Source organism: Equus caballus, chromosome 10 (genome assembly GCF_041296265.1).
Source record: "Equus caballus isolate H_3958 breed thoroughbred chromosome 10, TB-T2T, whole genome shotgun sequence".
NCBI lineage: Eukaryota > Metazoa > Chordata > Mammalia > Perissodactyla > Equidae > Equus > Equus caballus.
Window position 1 is genome coordinate 8,629,147 of NC_091693.1, and position 19,082 is coordinate 8,648,228.

General features: G+C 38.5%; 1 protein-coding gene across 8 annotated transcripts in view; it reads right to left on the minus strand.

The window, feature by feature from the left end:
- Positions 1–19,082, minus strand: part of ZNF527 (zinc finger protein 527) — a 48,532-nt gene that overhangs the window by 3,073 nt on the left and 26,377 nt on the right. For 3 of the 8 annotated variants that reach the window (XM_070224236.1, XM_070224235.1, XM_014733177.3), the window contains exons 2-4: positions 16,787–16,861; positions 12,696–12,812; positions 11,962–12,057 (exon numbers count right to left, since the gene is read on the minus strand). In XM_070224236.1, the coding sequence (XP_070080337.1) occupies positions 11,962–12,057; positions 12,696–12,765 (166 nt within the window). In that variant the 5' untranslated portion in view covers positions 12,766–12,812; positions 16,787–16,861. Of the gene's footprint in view, positions 1–8,219; positions 8,285–11,961; positions 12,058–12,685; positions 12,813–16,786; positions 16,862–19,082 lie in introns of those variants that run through there. The other 5 variants (XM_023651325.2, XM_001494162.6, XM_070224233.1 and 2 more) reach the window with 3 other exon arrangements.

Here is a 19,082-nt window from a genome sequence, read left to right on the forward strand (position 1 = left end):
TGAAGGACTAGTTAATATGATATGGATTATTAGTAGAAAAGTGTCAGAAAAACAGAAATCAAACTCATTAGCTTAGTTGAGGAGTAATTCCTAGAGAATATGTGCTTGATTTTCAAGGCTATGATCGGGCTTCCAAAATACAGTGATTATTTCAGTAAGAAATTTTGACAAGTAAGTAATTTTGATGTTTTGATGTGCTTAGGGATTATTTTGGAACTGCACATGTTAGCATTTTTTCGGTTAATTAGATACAGCCTTTTCCAAAACAGTTTCCCATCTGTTGAAAGAAAAGCTGCCTCCAGGCTAGGTCAGCACAAAATTGAAAAGCAAAAAACATTATGCATCTGCCTATTTCTTCTTTCCAATACACCCTCCACTCCAGGAGAGCCCCCATCCCTCCTACACACAGCTGTGGATTTTCTCTTATTTGCACCCCTTTCTCAATCCAGGCCTGAGAGGGCTTTGTGCACTTACTCTCTGTTAGATACACACTGTTGTTCATTCTTTCTGCAGAAGTACAATTACTTTGGTTCCCTCAGCCACTCTCCTAGAACCTCCTTTCCTGTATCCATCACTCAGGGTCACTATATTCCCTCTTACTGAGACTAAAGCTTTTCCTTACACCAGGCAAATGGCAGCTTTATACAATACTTGATGTAATGCTGAGTAAAAGAAGACTGACGGGAGAAGACTACAGACATTTTCCAACATGGGGGATTCTGAGGTGTCTGGTGACCCAACCAATCTCTTTAAAAAAAGGTGGGGGGTGTCTATGCTGGACTTAGGCAGATGAATACTAGAGGCGAAAGAACTTCATATGGGGTATTCCAGGGGAAAGTATAGAGAGGAAATAAGCATTGTATGTGTGGAAGACATATTCACTATGATTGCAAGAGAGAAATACTTAGAAGTTAATGGTATCATGATGGCATTCAGCAAAAGAAAGAAGACAATTCACCCATATCAGTAACTGATTGAGGGGAAAAGGGCAGTTATGGATTCAGGCAAAGTGGAAGAGAGCCAAATGGGCATCCGTGTGGCACAGGGGGAAAAACACAGGGTTTGGAGTCAAAGGTGAGTTTGAATGCTACCTCTGCACCTAGCAGGCCAGTTATTCTACCATTAACAAAGTGACGATCCTACCTCTTGAGCCTCAGTTTCTTAGTAGGCAAAATGAGGTAGATATAGTATAAAAATAAGGGATAACAGAATTATAACATACCTCGTAGCGTCTGGCCCATCACAGATATGCAGTGATACTTAAAGTGAAACAAATTAATATATGCTCATGAAGCTATTCCTACACCTACCCCACTACAAGGCTCAGATACCACCATACCTATGTCCAAACAGGGGTTATGAAATAGGCTCACGGCCAAGCGGCAGGACAAAGAATGGCATTTCCAACTGATTAGGACATGTTGTAACTTATAATATGTAATTTATGTAATTTCCAACTGATTATAATCTATAAATGAATGGAAATTAGAAGTCAAAGTATGTTCAACTTTGGATTCCAATCAGAACTACACAGCAGGCTGATGTATAATTCTGGAAGAGGAAAAGGCCTCACTAGACTATGGACCTAGTCTCCCACATGCTGAACTGGTGAGCAATAGACAAACTGGTAGATACAGTGATGAAGTAAATCATCTCCTGGCCTGAAACCCAGGAGATTCTAATGGGAAATCTGGAAAAAAAGACAAAACTTATGGGTAAATTCTAATCAAAAGGAGGAAGTTTACTGTTAATGCCCAGAACTCACGTTCCAATGAATAACCTGACCAATGACCCACAGACTCACAGATTGGATCTCCTCCTTTAAAAGACTGCAGAGAGCTGTGCAGTCCAATATAGCAGCCACTAACTGTACATGGCAATTGAAATTAATTAAAATAAAAAGTTTTAAAACTCAGTTTCTCAATCACACCTAGCCATATTTCAAGTGCTCAACAGTCAAACGTGGCTAGTGGCTGCTGTACTGGAAAGCACAGATACTGATCATTTCCATCATCACAGAATGTTCTATTAGACAGCACTGGATAGAGATCTAAATTAATACGACAAAGATCTTATGGACGAATGAGGAAGACAGAGAAATAGGGATTGGAGCCAGTTAAAGGAAGACAGAGAAACAGAACAGGGCTTTAGACAGAGAAAAAGAATAGTGGCCAGAACTATCTTATGCGTTCCAGTAAGCTGAGGAATATGAAAATGAAGAAAGGCAACCCGGATTTAGTCAAACTAGAGGGTCAGAAGCCAGAATGTAAGTAGTAAGACAATGGAAGAGAATTTGAGGTAAATGTGATAAGTGGAGATTGCAACTGGCGTAGAAGTAATCGGAAGAGAGAAGGGAGTATGGTGTACAGGAAGACTAAAAAGGTCCTATAAAATGTTATGAAATTATTTTAAAGAAGATTTAAAGAAACAAAAATGTAAGATATAACTGCAGCAAAATAATTTATACCAGGCCAATTTCAATCAGAATTCCATGAGGATTTTATTTCTGAACTTGTAAAATTATTTTAAAGGATATATGGAAGAAAATGATCAATAACATAAAAGAAAATTTGAGGAAAAAAAGAAGTTTCTATGATCAATAATATAACCTAAGCCTTGCATTTTATACCTTCCTTCTATTAAAATCCCTATAAAAGGACTCCACCAGCGTGATTTGTAAAATTCTCTATCATTGTGGGGAAATGTCAAGAGAAACACACTTGAAGCATAAAAAATCTATGGGATGCAGAGGAGGACACAGCGAAGAGAAGCATGAACCTCCCCATCCTAACCACACCTGGTTAAAGGGAATTTCATGGTAAAAATACATGGAAGAATTTCCATATCAAGTGGATCTGTGTTGGGGCTACAGCTGAGGATCAGCATTAGGGCTGCTGTACAGCATTTTTCCTTTTAAATAGAAATAATATTAGAAAACATTCAAGCAATTAAAAAATGCATAAAGTAGAAAGTATACTCTCTCAAGATACCATCCCAAAGACCACGACTGTTCACATTGGGTCTATATCCTTCTAGGATTTTCCTTGTACAGATAAACAAACACAAATAATTTTTATATACATACTATTTCCAACTTGCGTAAAAAATTTTTTTTAACTTAAAACACTGTAGACATCTTTTCATGTCAGCACGAATAAAGCTACCTCATTCACAGAATGGAGTTACTATAACTTTTGCACTTGTATCCCGAAAGGTGAGTTACTTGCTTGCCAAAATTCAGTTGTGTTCTCAACCTGTTTAGTTCATTTGTACTTGGCATTTATAATTACATACTTTAATTTAATATTTAATTAACCGAGTGCTAAAAGAGAGTTGTTTTAATGAAAACTAAGTTGAAAGTTTTAGAAAAACAGGCTAAACATGAGTTACTTAAAGACTTGTTTTTTAATTAAGTGCAGAAGAGAATTGTCAAAGCCTGTTAAAAACATGAAACTCTACAAGGATTCCATACTCACATGGTTTGCAAGTGTTTTGCTTCACTTTAAAAGAAATAATAAGGGAAATTGTGGATAGTGTGGTTTATGTAAGAAAGACAATGCTGAACTCCAATCAACAGATCACATTCAAATAAAAGGCCTTGGCACTATATCAAAGGACTAATGAATGTTCATTTATATGCCATAAAGTTCAAATAAAATGTCTCACATATGTGTGTATACCGTAGTCCCCCCTTATCTGAGGTTTCGCTTCCCAAATATATTAAATGGAAAATTCCAGAAATAAACAATTTCTAAGTTTTAAATTGCGTGTCGTTCTGAGTAATGTAATGAAATCTTATGCCGTCCTGCTCCATCCACCTGGGTGGTGAATCATCTCTTTGTCCAGGGTGTCCAGGCTGCATGTGCTACCCACCTGTAAGTCACTTAGTAGCCTTCTCAGTTATCAGATCTACTGTCATGGTACCACAGTGCTTGTGTTCAAGTAACCCTTACTGTACTTATGATGGCCCCAAGGCATAAGAGTAGTGATGTTGGCATTCGGATATGCCAAAGAGAAGCCATAAAGTGCTTTCTTTAAGTGAAAAGGTAAAAGTTCTCAATAAGAAAAAAAAATCATATGCTGAGGTTTCTAAGATCTACGGTAACTTTTATCACATTATATTGTTATAACTGTTCTCTTTTATTATTAGTTATTGTTAATCTCTTACTGTGCCTAATTTATAAATTAAACTTTATCACAGGTATGTTATGTTTGAGAAAAAACACAGTATATATAGCATTTGGTACTATCCACAGTTTCTGGCATCCACCGTGGGTCTTGGAATGTATCCCCTGAAGATAAGGGGGACTACTGTACTTTTTACAATTCATCATAACCAACTTTTTAAAAAACTGATCATTTACAAGTCAAATAAGCAGCTTCTACATTATGTGTTTTTACATAATTTTATATTTCTACAGGATACATTTCCAAAAGTGAAGTGTTAAATAAAACTAAATACATATTTTAAATATCAATATCCACTGTCAAATTGCCCTCCAAAACAATTTTTATCAATTTACATTCCTATCAGCAACATAAAGTACATATCTTCAAACTCATCCACACTGACTTTGTTCTCAAACCCCTACAAGTAAAGAGTACTCACTATTATTTTAATTTGCAATTCTGATTATAAAGTTGAGCATTTTTATGTACATTTATGTTTATGTACTTTTTTGTATATCGTGGTTTCTTCTTTGGTGAATTCTTTACTTACATCTTTTGCACATATTTTAATTGTACTGTGCATCTTCTAAGTGATTTATAGAAGCCATTTATAAACTTAAGGCATTAAGGCTTTATAAGCATTTTTTCTCCTCAAATCATGACTTTTTACTGTCATGTCATCTTCATTTATAGCATTTTTGATAAAATTAAAAAATTTTTTTTTATGAAGTCAAATCTCTCAATTTTTCCCTTACAGAGTCTGGCCTTGATGTCATTTTAATAAAGATTTTCCAAAGTCCAATATTACATGAATATTATCCATAACTTTTAAGAAAATCTCTTTATGCCACCGATCTGAAAAGCTACCTTTATCTAACACTAAATTCCACACTTTCTCTATTGTTCCACTAATCTATTTCACTGTTCTTACAGTGGACGAATCTTCCTATGGATAACAGGCAAAATTATTAAATATTAAAAATTGAACCAAGCAATATATTAAACAAATAATGCACATGACCAAGTATGCAATCCAGAAGTACAAAAATAGTTCAGCAGTAGGAAATCCTTGACTATAAATTGTTACAGGATTTTTTTCTGTAAGTTGTTATAAAGGAAAAAAAGATAAAAGAAGAGAAAAAAAATCACCTTGAAAGATGCCAAAGATATATAAAGTGCAAAAGCCTTTCCTGGTTAAAATATATACATACACAGATACATACGTAAAGCTAGGAATGGAAGACGACAGGCACATTCAGTGTGAAACACCTGAAACAGTCCCACGATGTCACAAAGAAAAAACTGATAGCAACTGTTCAACACAGATATGGAAACTGTGGTTGATAAAGTAAAATTGAAAACAAGACAACGTACAAGGAGACGTAATTACTGGAAAGGACACTTCATCTAGCAAACCGTTTGCCTTTTCCTCCTAGTACACAGGAAACTGCATCTCCCAACTTCCCTTGCAGCCATGTAACTGAATTCTGGCCAATCAGAAGTGACAGATGCCACAAATGCTACTTCTGTGCTGGTCCATTAAAAATGTCCTGAGAGAGCCTCCATCCATCTTTATCTCTCTGTTTGTGTGTCCGTCTGTCTCAATTTCCTCTCTCTCTCTTTCTTACTGGCTGGCTTCAGAGGATCAAGTGGAGGACTCCAAGGCCCTAAGAGAAGATGAAGCCAAGAGATGAAGAGGCCGTCTACCTGAATGACAGCATGCAGCAGAGGCCCCAGGTAACCTCACACTGGATTGTGACACGTACAAGATATAATCTTTACTGCTTTTATTCACTGAGATTTTGTTAAAGCAATTAGCTTTACCCTGACTAATAAACTCAGAGAATTGTTGAAAAACTACAAGTAAGTAAGAAAACACATTAAATGGCTAGACAGATGCAAATTAATACCTTTTTTATATACCAACAATAACCAGTCAAACATCTAAAGGGAAATAAAGCTATATAGTAGGGAAAATAGTGTAGCACTGGTTTAGGAATGAATAAATAGATCAATGGAGCAGAAAACAAAGGACAGAAACAAGGTTCATGCAAATATAAGAACGTGGCATATGATGGAGGTGGCATTATAATCAACAAGGAAGAAATGGATTAATCAATAAACAGTATTGGGAAAACACCACGTGAAAAAAAACCTCACAGTCATATTTTAAAATTAAAGTCCACATGGGTTATGGGAGTAAGAGTGAAAAACAGAACTTTAAAACTATTAAAAAATAATACAGGAGAATATTTTTAGGACCCCAATTAGAGGAAGATCTAGTAAACATGACTGCAATAAAGCATCAACTATAATGGAAAAGACGGGCGAATGCGACACTATCATTACAGACTTGTGGGTGAGAGGACATGGCGAAGTTAAAAGGCACGGCACAGTCTGGGAAAAGACACCAAAAACACATACTATAGAAAAATGATTAATGTCCAGAATTTATAAAGCAGTTCTACAAATCAATAAGAAAAAGACAACATTATCCCAAAGAATGAGTTAAAAATATGAGCAGGTAATTCACAGAAGAGAAGAACTGAGTGGACAATGAATTTCTGGAAAAATGCTCAATCTTACTAAGCAAGTTAAAACAACTTTGAGAGGCCGGCCCTGTGGCCGAGTGGTTAAGTTTGTGCGGTACGCTTTGGCAGCCCAGGGTTTCGCCAGTTCAAATCTTGGGTGCGGACACGGCACCGCTCATCAAGCCACGCTGAGGCGGCGCCCCACATGCCACAACTAGAAGGACCCACAACTAAAAATACACAACTACGTACTGGGGAGCTTTGGGAGAAAAAGGAAAAATAACATCTTTAAAAAAAACCCAAAAAACCAACTTTGAGAGCACTTCTCTTCCACCATATTGGCAAAAATTTAAGTTGGACAATATCAAGAACTTAAGGTGGAGAAGATCAAGAGAATAAGGAAACAGGAATTCTCAAACATTGTTAGTAGGAATATGAACTAATACAATCACTTTCAAGAATAATTTGAGTATCTAGTCAAATAAAATGTGCACTCCTATGCCCCAGCAATTTTACTCTAGGTACAAATCCTTGGCAAACTCTTATGTGCATATGCATGGAAACGTATCCTGCCACAATGTGAGACAGCAAAAAAGAGAAACAATCTCAATGGTCATCAGTAGGGAAATAATTAAATAAAACTATAGTAAATTCAAAACAAACAATACCATACAGCAGTTAAAACAGAATGGAACTATATTACATATAGATTTACCAAGGATAAATCTCAAAACTGATGTTGAGTAACAAAAGCAAGCTACAGAACAAAATGTAAAGAGTACCACCTATAAAAATAAAAAGACCTTTTTTTACAGAAGCGTAAATGTTTACAAAAAATGTTTTAAAAATGGACTGAGGGGCCGGCCTCATGGCTGAGTGGTTAAGTTTGCAGGCTCTACATTGGCAGCCCAGGGTTTCACTGGTTTGCATCCTGGGCGCGGACATGGCACTGCTTGTAGGGCCACGCTGAGGCGGCGTCCCACATGCCACAACTAGAAGGACCCACAACTAAAATATACAACCAGGTACTGGGGGCATTTGGGGAGAAAATGCAGGAAAAAAAAGAAAACAAGATTGGCAACAGTTGTTAGCTCAGTTGCCAATTTAAAACAACAAAAAAAAGGACTGGAAGGATGTATACTGAATTCATGACTGTGGTTGCTTCTGAGAGCAAGAGGTAAAAGAGGGAAAGCAAACTGAGAATGGGGAATGAAGAGAACTTGCACTTAAAATAGTTTATCTCTTTTATCGAAAGTAAAACTAAATAAAAATATTAACAATGGTCAATTCTTGGTGGAATTTGTTATACTATTGTCTATACTTCTCTGTATTTTTAACTTTATCAATAGAAAATAAAAAAACATTTCCTAAATAAAAACTTGACTCTCCATCCTGAAAGAGAACAAATGTACCAGGAAAAAGTAACCCAAAATGGTTAAGACTGAGATATGCCCTAATAAAATGACTTCAAAATTAAAGAACCATTGGGAGATCAGAACAAAATCTAAAATTACTTACACATAAAGGAAACACATCAGCTGGCATCAGACTTCTTCATAACAACATTCAACACCAATTCTATACTATAAGACGTTTAAGGAAAGAATGGCTGATTATGAACAAGGTAGAACTCAGGGGGACACTGTTTGCATGAGTCCTTTTTGAGGAAACTGCTGGAGGACAAACTTCAGCCAATCAAGAAAGGTCTAGAGAAATGTCAGCAAAAAGACTAGTGGAAAACACCAAATATAGTTAACCACAGAACTAAGACTAAGTGAAAGGATGGGATAATGTGACAGAACAGCATGTAAATATAATATGCCTTGACAATGTAAAAAGCACACAACTAACAAAATTTGGGAAGAGAAGGGCAGGGAGTAAAATAAGGCTGCTTATTAACTCAACTGTAACAGGTAAAAATCAAAGGCTGGTTTTGAAAGCTAATCAATCGAGTAACTGAAGGAATAAATACTGTCTAAATAAACAGAGCACTATAACCATCAAAGTAAACACTAGAACAAAAGAAAAACCTTCCTATTTATTCTAAAAATTATAGTATTACATGACAAAAAAGGCTAGGAAAACAGGTAAGTGAAAGTCTTTTTAAAAAACTATAAAAACCAGAAAATACAATATAAAACAATATACAGAATTAAGCCCAAACATGTCACAAATGTAATTTGGACTTTCACCTATTAAATTGAAATGATATTCAGACTGGTTCCCAAAGCAAAGCTCAATGCTATACTGCACGTAAACCCCACATTTAAAACAAAAGGATTCTAAACGTTGAAAATGAAAGGATGGGTAAGGGCCCTAAAGAAAGCAGAAAAAGGCAAGAAACAGATGCCCCCCCAGGGCTTCCGGAAGGCAGGCAGGCCGCTGACATCTTGATTTTAGCCCTGGAAGACCCATTTTAACTACTGACCTCCAGAGCTATAAGATAATCAACTTGTATTGTTTTAAGCTACTACGTTTGAGGGAATTTGTTACAGCAGCAATAAGAAATTAATACAGAAAGTAACTCTTTCTGGAGGGGAATTTGGCAATTCCCAACAAAATTACATATGCACTTAGCAATCCCCTATCTCAGAACCTACCCTGAAAATACAGGCCCAACAATACGAAAATACATATGACTAGGTTATTTATTGCAGCATTGTTGTAACTGTAAAATACTGCAAACATCCTAAATGTCCACATGTTAGAAAGTAGTTGAATAAATTATCATGATATCTGCACAATGAAGTATTTCGCAGCTGTTAAAAAAATGAAGATCTCTGTGAATTAATGTGGCATGATTTCCTGAAAATATAGTTAAGTGAAAAAAGCAAAATGTAAACAGTATCTGTAGTATGCTACTCTTCATGTAGCATACAAGGAGATAAAAGAAACTACACATATACCTGCTCATTTGTGCAAAAGAAACATAAAGGGCAAACTTGAAAATAAAGAGATTAGTAATCTACAAAGTGTGGGTAAGAAAGAAAGGGCTAGGAAGAAGTAGGGAATAGAAACAGGAGAGCAGGGATGAGGAGGGAGCAAGCATAGTTTTGAGTCTTAGAAGCATGTAATGTTTCAGATGCCAAAAAAATAAACAAGTAAAACCAACCAGGATGTGGTAGAAACCCAAAACAGAATACAAACAGTAGCAAATAAACCTAAAAGAACTAACCTAAGTAACTTTGGAAAATAGTATTTTGACTGAATATTGTAACTCTAAAGACAAAAAAAAGAACCATATACAAATAATGTAATCTAGTTAGTAAATTTGTTTCTCACAGAAGAATAGGTTGGAAATTCTGAAACTACTTTATGTGTATACTAAAATTGAGCAAATAAGTAAATAGACTGTTTCTCAGTGTTGGAAAAAGAAATTACAAGTAAATAAAGGAGGGGGGTTAGGATAAACCCTGTGGAGCAGGACTAGAATCAAGGCATGAAGATAAACTGATCATTTTAATACACAACAAGATAGAGGCAGAAATACAGAGGTGTGTGTGTGTTAGTGTACACACATATATTTTCCAGCTCAATCTACGTGAGGGCCTAGAAGCAATGGCATCCCAGTAGCAACGAGCACACCTAATACCCAGACCTTGGTTTCTAACATCATTTCCCAAGAAGAGGAATGAGGGCTCCTTGGAGAAGTGGTTGATTGAAGGCTGGGGGAAAGAAAACAAGGTAAACCTGGAACACCTAGAACCGGGAAGGAAGTGCTCAGATAACAGACGGGGGTATGTTAAAAGGTCAAAAGAACCAACTTGAAGGAGATCCCAATGGTCAAAGCTGGAACAGTTTGAACAACAAAATAATGACTCATTGGATTCACTGTGAGGTAATCATAGACAAAATAAAAATCCATGATTCCATAAATATAAAAAAATAATTGAATATATAAATAAATGGGAGAGAAGGAACAGCTCCTAATTAACAATCCTAATTAACACATGTAAAGAAAAGAAAGAAATGGAAAATCAACATTAGGTCAACAATACAGTAATAATTGTTGCAGACAAGATCCAAGGGGCCAATGCTAGAATTAGTGGGCAAAAGTTTCAGAAGAAATTAAATAGTCTCAAAGTATATCCCCCAAGATATTTATTAATTACAAATAGAAAAATAGTAAATTTACAATGGAGAAACCAAACAGACACCACTTTCACCAAGTGACCAAAGTTAACATCATCGATAATGACATAGCAATATTATGAATACTTTGGTATAAATGCACCGAGAGTGACACAACATTATTTCTGTGGCGCTCTTTTCAAAAATGCATTACCTCAATTTAGTCATGAGAAAACATCGGATAAACCCAAATTGAGTACAAGCAGATGTAACAAGCCATTTATCTAGCCATTTATCTAGAGTGAAGCTTATCTGAAGACTCTGGGAGAGATTTTTCCAAGAAGAGAAAATCAATGGATTACCTAATGCGTCTGAGTGTCTTAAGAGATTTATACAATTGATGGGGAGTTGGGAATTGAGTTAGGAATACATATATAGAAAACTAAGGAAGAAAACAAATAAATAAAACCCCCGGATAATTGTTAACTCTAGGAAAAATAAAAAGTCGTATAAGCAAGTAATCTTCGCAAATGCACAGCACAGCTATGACTAGCATTTAATAGCCACAATAATGCAAATGCTGATTAGTGATTCAATCAAAATTATGCTATTGGTGAGATGAGGAATGGGAAATTGTGTGTGTGTGCGCGCATATGTGTTGGATTCAGGATAAGAAAGTACTAAATTCTTACTTTCTTAGTAAGAAGATATTGGATGAGAACTAAACTGAAAAAACAATCAAGAAATAGCAACATAAACATATTTGTTAGAGACAGGAAGGAAACACCAAAAGAAGCTGTAAAAGTAAAGAAAGTGGATCCCTCTAGGGAGAGGAAAACTGGAGAGCAGGGCAAGAAACTGCCTTTTTTAAGGGAATAAGCCTTGTAAAACTACTTGACTCTTTAAACTATGTGCAATCATAAGTTTGATAAAAATAAAAACTCTAAAAAGAACTCTAGAAATGTATACAATTCTGACCATAAAGGGGAAAGAAGAGCTGGGAAAGACTGAGATTCAAGGTATAGACAGAAGTATTACAGAGTCTCCAATCTGACAGAAATAGGGAGGAAACACCCCCACGCCCACCCCTGCCCCGCCCCTTAAGCCCTGGGCAGCCTCCTCACATGCAGCCCTTCTCACGATCACTTGGGCTGGCCCCTTACAACAGCCCAAGTTCCCCATCACTCACCTGCATATTGACCATCTGACATCTCTCTCTCTACCATCCAAGGTTCCTTCCCTTGCTCCAACAAGGAGATCATGTTGGGCTTAGAGATGGAGAGTCCTGTTTACAGGAGAAGAAAAATGAGAGCAAGAGAGAGACAGATAGATGGACAAGTCAACCTGCTATAGCCGTTCCAGGACTCAGACTCAATCTCTTGGTCATTAGGCAAGAAAGGACATCAGAGGAAGGGCCACAGAATGGAATAATACTTGCATGGAAGATGAGGAAATTGAAGCTTCTTCCATAGCGGTTCTCAAAGTGCTAGAGCAGAAGCACCATCACCTAGAAACTTACTTGAAACGCACATTCTCAGGCCCCCACCCAGACCTACTGAATCGGAAACCACAGTGGTTCTCAAACTTTAATGGGCATCAGCATCACTGGAGGGCTCATTAAAATCCAGACTACTGGGCCTATTCCCAGAGTTTCTGATTCTGTAGGTCTAAAGTGGGACCCCATAAACTGCAATTTAACAAATTCCCAGACCATACTGATGCTGCTATTCCAAACCATTATTCTACAACAAAGCGAACTACTCATTTCTAACTCTATGAAACTACTTCAATCATTTCCTGGGAACAGGAAGTAGAAATTCAGCTGAGCACTTAAGATGCCCTAGATATTCCCAGTGGAGGAGGCAAAACACCCAGAGGGAAGATTTTGAATTATGGGGGAGAGACATCCTTACCAAGCCATACCAAGTTCCTGTAGTTCTCCAACATGACGTCTCTGTATAAATCTTTCTGAGATGAGTCCAGCCATTCCCATTCCTCTTGGGAAAAACCTAGAGCCACATCCCTGAAGGTCACCAAACCCTGAAATAAAAAATTTCTTGTTTGCCAAGTGGTCCCATATGGTCCTAGCAGGAAAGATGAATTCTGCCAGAGTTCAAAGCTCTAAGTGGTCCAAGAAAAATAATTACTGGGGAACAAGTATGTGCCTAGGTTTATCAAATATTTTGGGGAAAAGAGAAATATTAGAAACAGACTCACCCTTTGAAATGTTCACATTTTTGTGAAAGAGAAAAGACATGCTCAGGAAAAAAATTAGCTTATAGCATGAAACATGAGTTTATAACATGAAAGTATATGAGCAAAGGCTAAGTTTTATGTTACATATACTAAGTATCAAGACATTTTCATAGGGAGAAGTCCTTCATGTCCCCCAAACTAGGATATCAGATGGGTCAGAGTAGTGAAGGAAGGCCTTGAATTGACCTTTAACAAAAAGGCATGGTGTGAAATCTAGACTCTATGTGTAAGGAGAAACTTCCAGGAAAGTATCTGGAAGAAATAGTGAAGCATATATATGAAGGGGTTTAAACAGAATTTTCATTGGAAGGGTATATGAAAAATCTGGAAAAACTGACATGTCTAAAAGTAAGAGTTTAGGCTACACCACTGAACTATAAGCTGTGTGAGGGGAAGATACGTTTTATAAGCTGAGGTATATCCAGTGTCTATTACAAAACCTGTCACATTGTAAACACTCAGTAAATATTAGTCACTCAGTGAATAAATGGTGAAGTTTCCTATAAAACATCCATATGAAGGAAGAGCACTCAACGCTTAAAAGTGACAGTTCTTGGGGCCGGCCCTGTGGCCAAGTTGTTAAGTTTATGGGCTCTGCTTTGGCGGCCCAGGGTTTCGCTGGTTCGGATCCTGGGCGCGGACACAGCACCGCTCATCAGGACATGATGAGGTGGCATCCCACATGCCACAACTAGAAGGAACCACAACTAAAAATACACAACTATGTACCAGGGGGCTTTGGGAGAAAAAGCAAAAATTAAAAAAAAAAAAAAATAGACTTCCATTTTGCAGAGAATGGTCTCACTTTTTATTAAAAATAATGAAATGTCAAATATGGTTATTCTACAGAGTAAAAATAAGGATGAATGTGGCTAGAGAAAAAAAAAATCACACAACTACATAGTGTTGTATAACGGCCGTGTGCCCCTCTACACTTCTCTGCATCCTGGGGGGCTGACCTGTACTGACTACATCCATCGACTCCCTTTCCCCACTCCATTTTCAGTTGGGTTAAGCCACATGCAAGAGATGGGAGGGAGGCGAGCGAGGCACATTTATTCCCTGGGCTCCCCCCTTGCAGCACCACACTGTATCGTCCCTGTCCTTCAGTCAGAGGTCACAGTGCCTGTCAGGGGCCCTCTCCACTCAGATCTCTCTGTCTCTGGGTTCAGTCCTCAAGTTAGTAAGGGAGCTCTGCTGTTATGAGCCCCACAGTATAGCACTACCCTTTGTAGTTTCTCTATTTACTTGTAAATAGTCCTCTTTTGAGTTTCTTGCCAGAGCCCCAACTGATAAACATGTTGACCCAAAATACTTCCAGGACATGACCAGAGATCCCACAAAAGCACCACTAGGCAACTCTACTACACTTCCCTAATAAATTCACTCTCCCACTCTCCCATGACTATTTCACACCTTTTCTCTCTCTCTCAAACTACCACCAACTCCTCCCCGGTTCTCACTTTGAACTTCCTTTCCTCTAGCCCATCACATGCACTTACTGACTTGTATCTGAACTCACATATTCTGCCTTCTCTGTTTCTACAGAAAAAACTCTAGGCTCCTATCTAAGACCAATCTCTACTTGTCCACATAAAGACACTGTTACCTCTCTCCCTTGTAATTATAAGGGAGATAGCAGACATCTCCCTTATATTACTATTCACTTTACTGGATTAGTCCTATCAGTATACAAACTGATATAATATCTTCCATCTTATAAACAGAAAATTCCCTTCCATGATCTCACTCTAGCTCTTGTCTCCTTTCTCTACTCCTCGTAATAACCAAACTCCTCCAAAGAGTTGTTTAGATCAGTGACGTCCAATAGAAATACAATGTGAGCCACATACGTAATTTAAAACTTTTCAGTAGCTACGTTAAAAAAGCAAATATAGGGGCCAGTCTGGTGGCACAGTGGTTAAGTCCACATGCTCCTCTTTGGCAGCCCTGGGTTGGCAGGTTCAGATTCCAGGCACGGATCTATGCAACACTTATCAAGCCATGCTGTGGCAGGTGTCCCACATATAAAATAGAGGAAGATGGGCACAGATGTTAGCTCAGGGCCAATCCTCCTCAGTAAAAAGAGGAGGATTGGCAGCAGATGTGAGCTCAGGGCTAATCTTCCTCACCAAAAAAATAATAATAATAAAAGTAAATACACATAAGTTAAGTTAATTTATCTAAAGTGTTATTTCAACCTGTAACCAATATAAAATTATTAATGAGATGCTTTACATTCTTTTTTGTACTGTATCTTCAAAATCTGGTATGTATTTTATACTTACAGCACATCTCAGTTCGGAGTAGTCATATGTGGCTATTGGGTACGTTACTGGACAGTGCAGGTCTAGCCTCATTGTCTCTATTCTCACTTTTTTTCACCTTCTATTCTCTCTTGAACCCAACGCAATGATGCTTGCATCCCAACCACTCTATAAAGTAGTTCTCGTCAAGGGTATCAATAGCGTCCACGTTACCAAATCCGATGGTCAGTTCTCAGTCTTCATCTTCTTCAGTCCCTCTCAGAATTTAAATCAGTTGACCATTTCCTCCTTGAAACACTTTGTACTCTTGACTTCCAGGACTCACACTCTTCTGGTTTTCCTTCTACATCAGTCCTTCTCAGTCTCTTTTGCTGGTTCCTCTTCTTGTCAGCCTCTAACTCAGTCCTTGGACCTCTTTCCCATCTACATTCACCACAATCCTACCCTCAAGATAATCTCATCTGTCCCATGGCTTTAAACACACTAACGACTCTCAAATCCACATCTCCAGTCCTAAACTCCAGATACATAATCAATATTCCACTTGGATAGCCACCAGGTCTCTCAAACAATATATCTAGAACTCAATTCTTGATCCCCATCTCACTCCACCCGTCTTTTCATTTCAGTAAATGGCATGACCATTTACACAGTTGCCCAGATCAAAAACCTTTGTAGACATCCATGGTTCTTTCTTCCCCTCACACTCCAAAACCAACCCTGACCAAATCCCGTATTTTCTATCTCCAATATATACTCAGAATCTCACCAGCTCCAGTGCCGCCACCATGGGCCAGGCAGCTGTCACCTCCCACCCGGATTACTGTAGTAGTCTCCTGACTACCTGCTCCCATCCTTACTTCTCTGCTATCTATTTTCCTTTTAAAACACAGATTAAATTACATCACAGACACTCCAATGGCTCTTCATCACCCTTAGAACACAACTGAAAGTCCCGGTCATGACTTTCAAGGGCCTGCATAACATGGTTCCCAGCTGCTCCTCTGACCTCACAGTGCTCACTTCCCTCCAAGGATACCGGCTCACTGCTATTCCCTGAACACATCAAACATGCTCCCACTATAGCAACTTCCTACTTGTTATTCCTTCTACTTTGAAAGCTCTTCCCCAGATCTCCACAAAACTTACTCCCTACTTTCACTAGGTTTTTCTTTGCTCAAACATCACTTCCTCAGAAAGGCCATCCTCTACCTCCCTATTTAATAGGGCACTCATAATTACACTCTGTCCTCTATTTCACTTGTACGCATCTCCAGTACAATAAACCATGATCCATCGAAAGAGGAGAGAGTTCTGTTCCATCACACGTTTGAGCACAACACTGAGTAAAAAAGATACTAAATGTTTTGTAGAAGCATTATATGAATAAATAGTGGAATGCTCACTGGGGTATCTGTGACTTTCTCTGAAGTCCCAAAGTCCTGAAAATGAGGTGGAATTTCTGGAAACAAAGTGAAAACATCAACTTACCTGGGATGTGGCTTTACAAAGTCCAACAGCCATTCCTTCTTCCTTCTTCAATTTTCTCTTTCGGAGAACAAAGTCCTAAAAAGGGTGAGTTAAGAAAGAAAAAATGGCAGACCAGCCCTATGTTGCTGATCTGAGACTCACGAAGATAGAACTATTGCCCCTTTATGGTCCCCACCGCCTCCATACTTGGGCCAGCCCCAGCCCTTTCCAAGACCTGATTTTTCTCAGCTTTTTCGGCTAAAGCTGAAGTTAACCTCTCAAGTCCTGACTGATATTAAGGACACGTAGCCTGAACTCAACACAATCTAAAGTCCATCCTACTGCCAACAAGGCGATTTATGATCTGGCCCCTGGCTGTCCCTTAGACCTCATTTCCTACCCTTCTCCCCCTTGCTCACTCCTCCAAGCACAGATTTCCTTACAATTCCTCAAAGACTGTGTGCACTCCTTCTTCAAGGCTGTTGCCTTTGCTTTTCCTTCTGCCTGGACATGGCTCACACTCTCTCCTCCTTCCTTTCTGTGCCCAGTTGTCACCACATCAGAGGGATTTTCTTGGAAATTCTATCTAAAGAGAATCTCCCTTCCAGTCCCTTTTTCCTTATGCTAATGTATTTTTCTTCTTAGCATTTAACACCATTGGATATGTTACTTTTTTTTCTGTTTACTGTCGTCTTCTGAGTAATAGCGTAAGATCTAACACAGCTAGGATTTGTTCAGTTCACTGGTGTATCTCTAGTGCTAGAATAATGCCAGAACCATTGTAGGTGCTCAAAAAGTTTTTGATAAATAAATCTTACTGTGCCTCCTGTAATATAAATAGTGATGTTACATATGTTGTATACGTCATTACCTTATTTAATCTTCACAGAACTGCAAAGGTCGGTATTATTACCCTCATTTCACTGACAAATGAAATTGAGGTTCAAAACGCTAAAACAACTAACTCAAGTACTAAGAGTCAAACTGCAGTGTGACCCAAAAACTGGTCCTTTTTCAAGAGACCACAATGTCTGACTGGGAAATATTCAACATAACCTGAGGAATCAATGCCATATAATTCTTAGAGAAGCATCCTTAGAGATGGTAGATGCTACCTTTATTACTCCACAGAAATGCAGCCAGAGGCAAACACTGCCAAATTTTAACCAAATCAATAACAAACCGCACAGCCTGAAATATGTTCCTTGTCCTCTCAGAGCCAACATTTCTTCATTCTGAAAACAAGGATAGTTGTGTTTGATCTAGAATTTAGAATACCAGACCCCTTAATTCTGGACTACTCTGCACTAGCCAATTCAGTCTCTGAGAAAGTTACTTCCTTAGTGCAATGCAGCTTTAAAAGCCTCTGCAACCTGAGAGATCAGTGAAGTCTTTTTAGCATCTGGGGGCCCTAAGTAGCATTAGCGTAAAAGAAATGTTTCTTAAATTTCTGTTTGCAAAAAGCTGTGTATCCCTTGGGTAATATTTTCCAAGTTTGAGGTGAGCCAGCAGTCCCTGAAAGCAGGTGATATTAAACACTTGGGCCTTACATAGCCCCCAGGCGCAGGGTGCCTCGCTACTCCTTCACTCCTCGGCTAAGAACCTTGGGCAAGTTAATCCATCGCTCAGAACCTTTCTTTCCTCACTGTCAAGACTGCATGAGTCAACTCCTGGTATAGAGAAGTGCCAGCCTTGGGCCACCTTAGATTCTACACACACATTCGGAGATGAAATGAGAACACTTTCCTTTGCAGACTGAGAAAGAACCAAAAATTTAGCTCACTTGGTACATCAGAAAAAGAGCCACGATCAGCCTCTCTCATCGTCAAACATAGAAGAGTTTTGACAAGGACAAAGCTAAAATCTCAAACTCCACGGCCTAAGGAGAGGAAGACAGGCTTCCAGGTTGGGCTTCCCTCCCCAGAGGTGGCCAATTTGAGGCTGGTCTCACTACAGTGTCTTCAGTCTGCATCCTGTGACTCACGAGGGGACTGAAGGGAGACCCAGGTTAAGTTCCCACGTCCCCAGGGTTCCTAGTCCAAGACCAGGGACAATGCTCTCCAACACTCTCAGAACCCAGGGCTCCCATTTTTCATTCGTACAATCTGGGAAAGATCAAGAGAGTTTACTAATTAAAAGCAAGGACTCAGGAGCCTAACTGCCCAGGTTCAAGACCCGGTTCTGCTTCTTAATAACTGTGTGAACTTGGGCAAGCAGTTTTCACCTTTCTGTGCCTCACAATCACACACTAGGTCTCACATACACGTACAAATTCTCACCCAATCACACACATATACATGGTTGCACAATCACACCC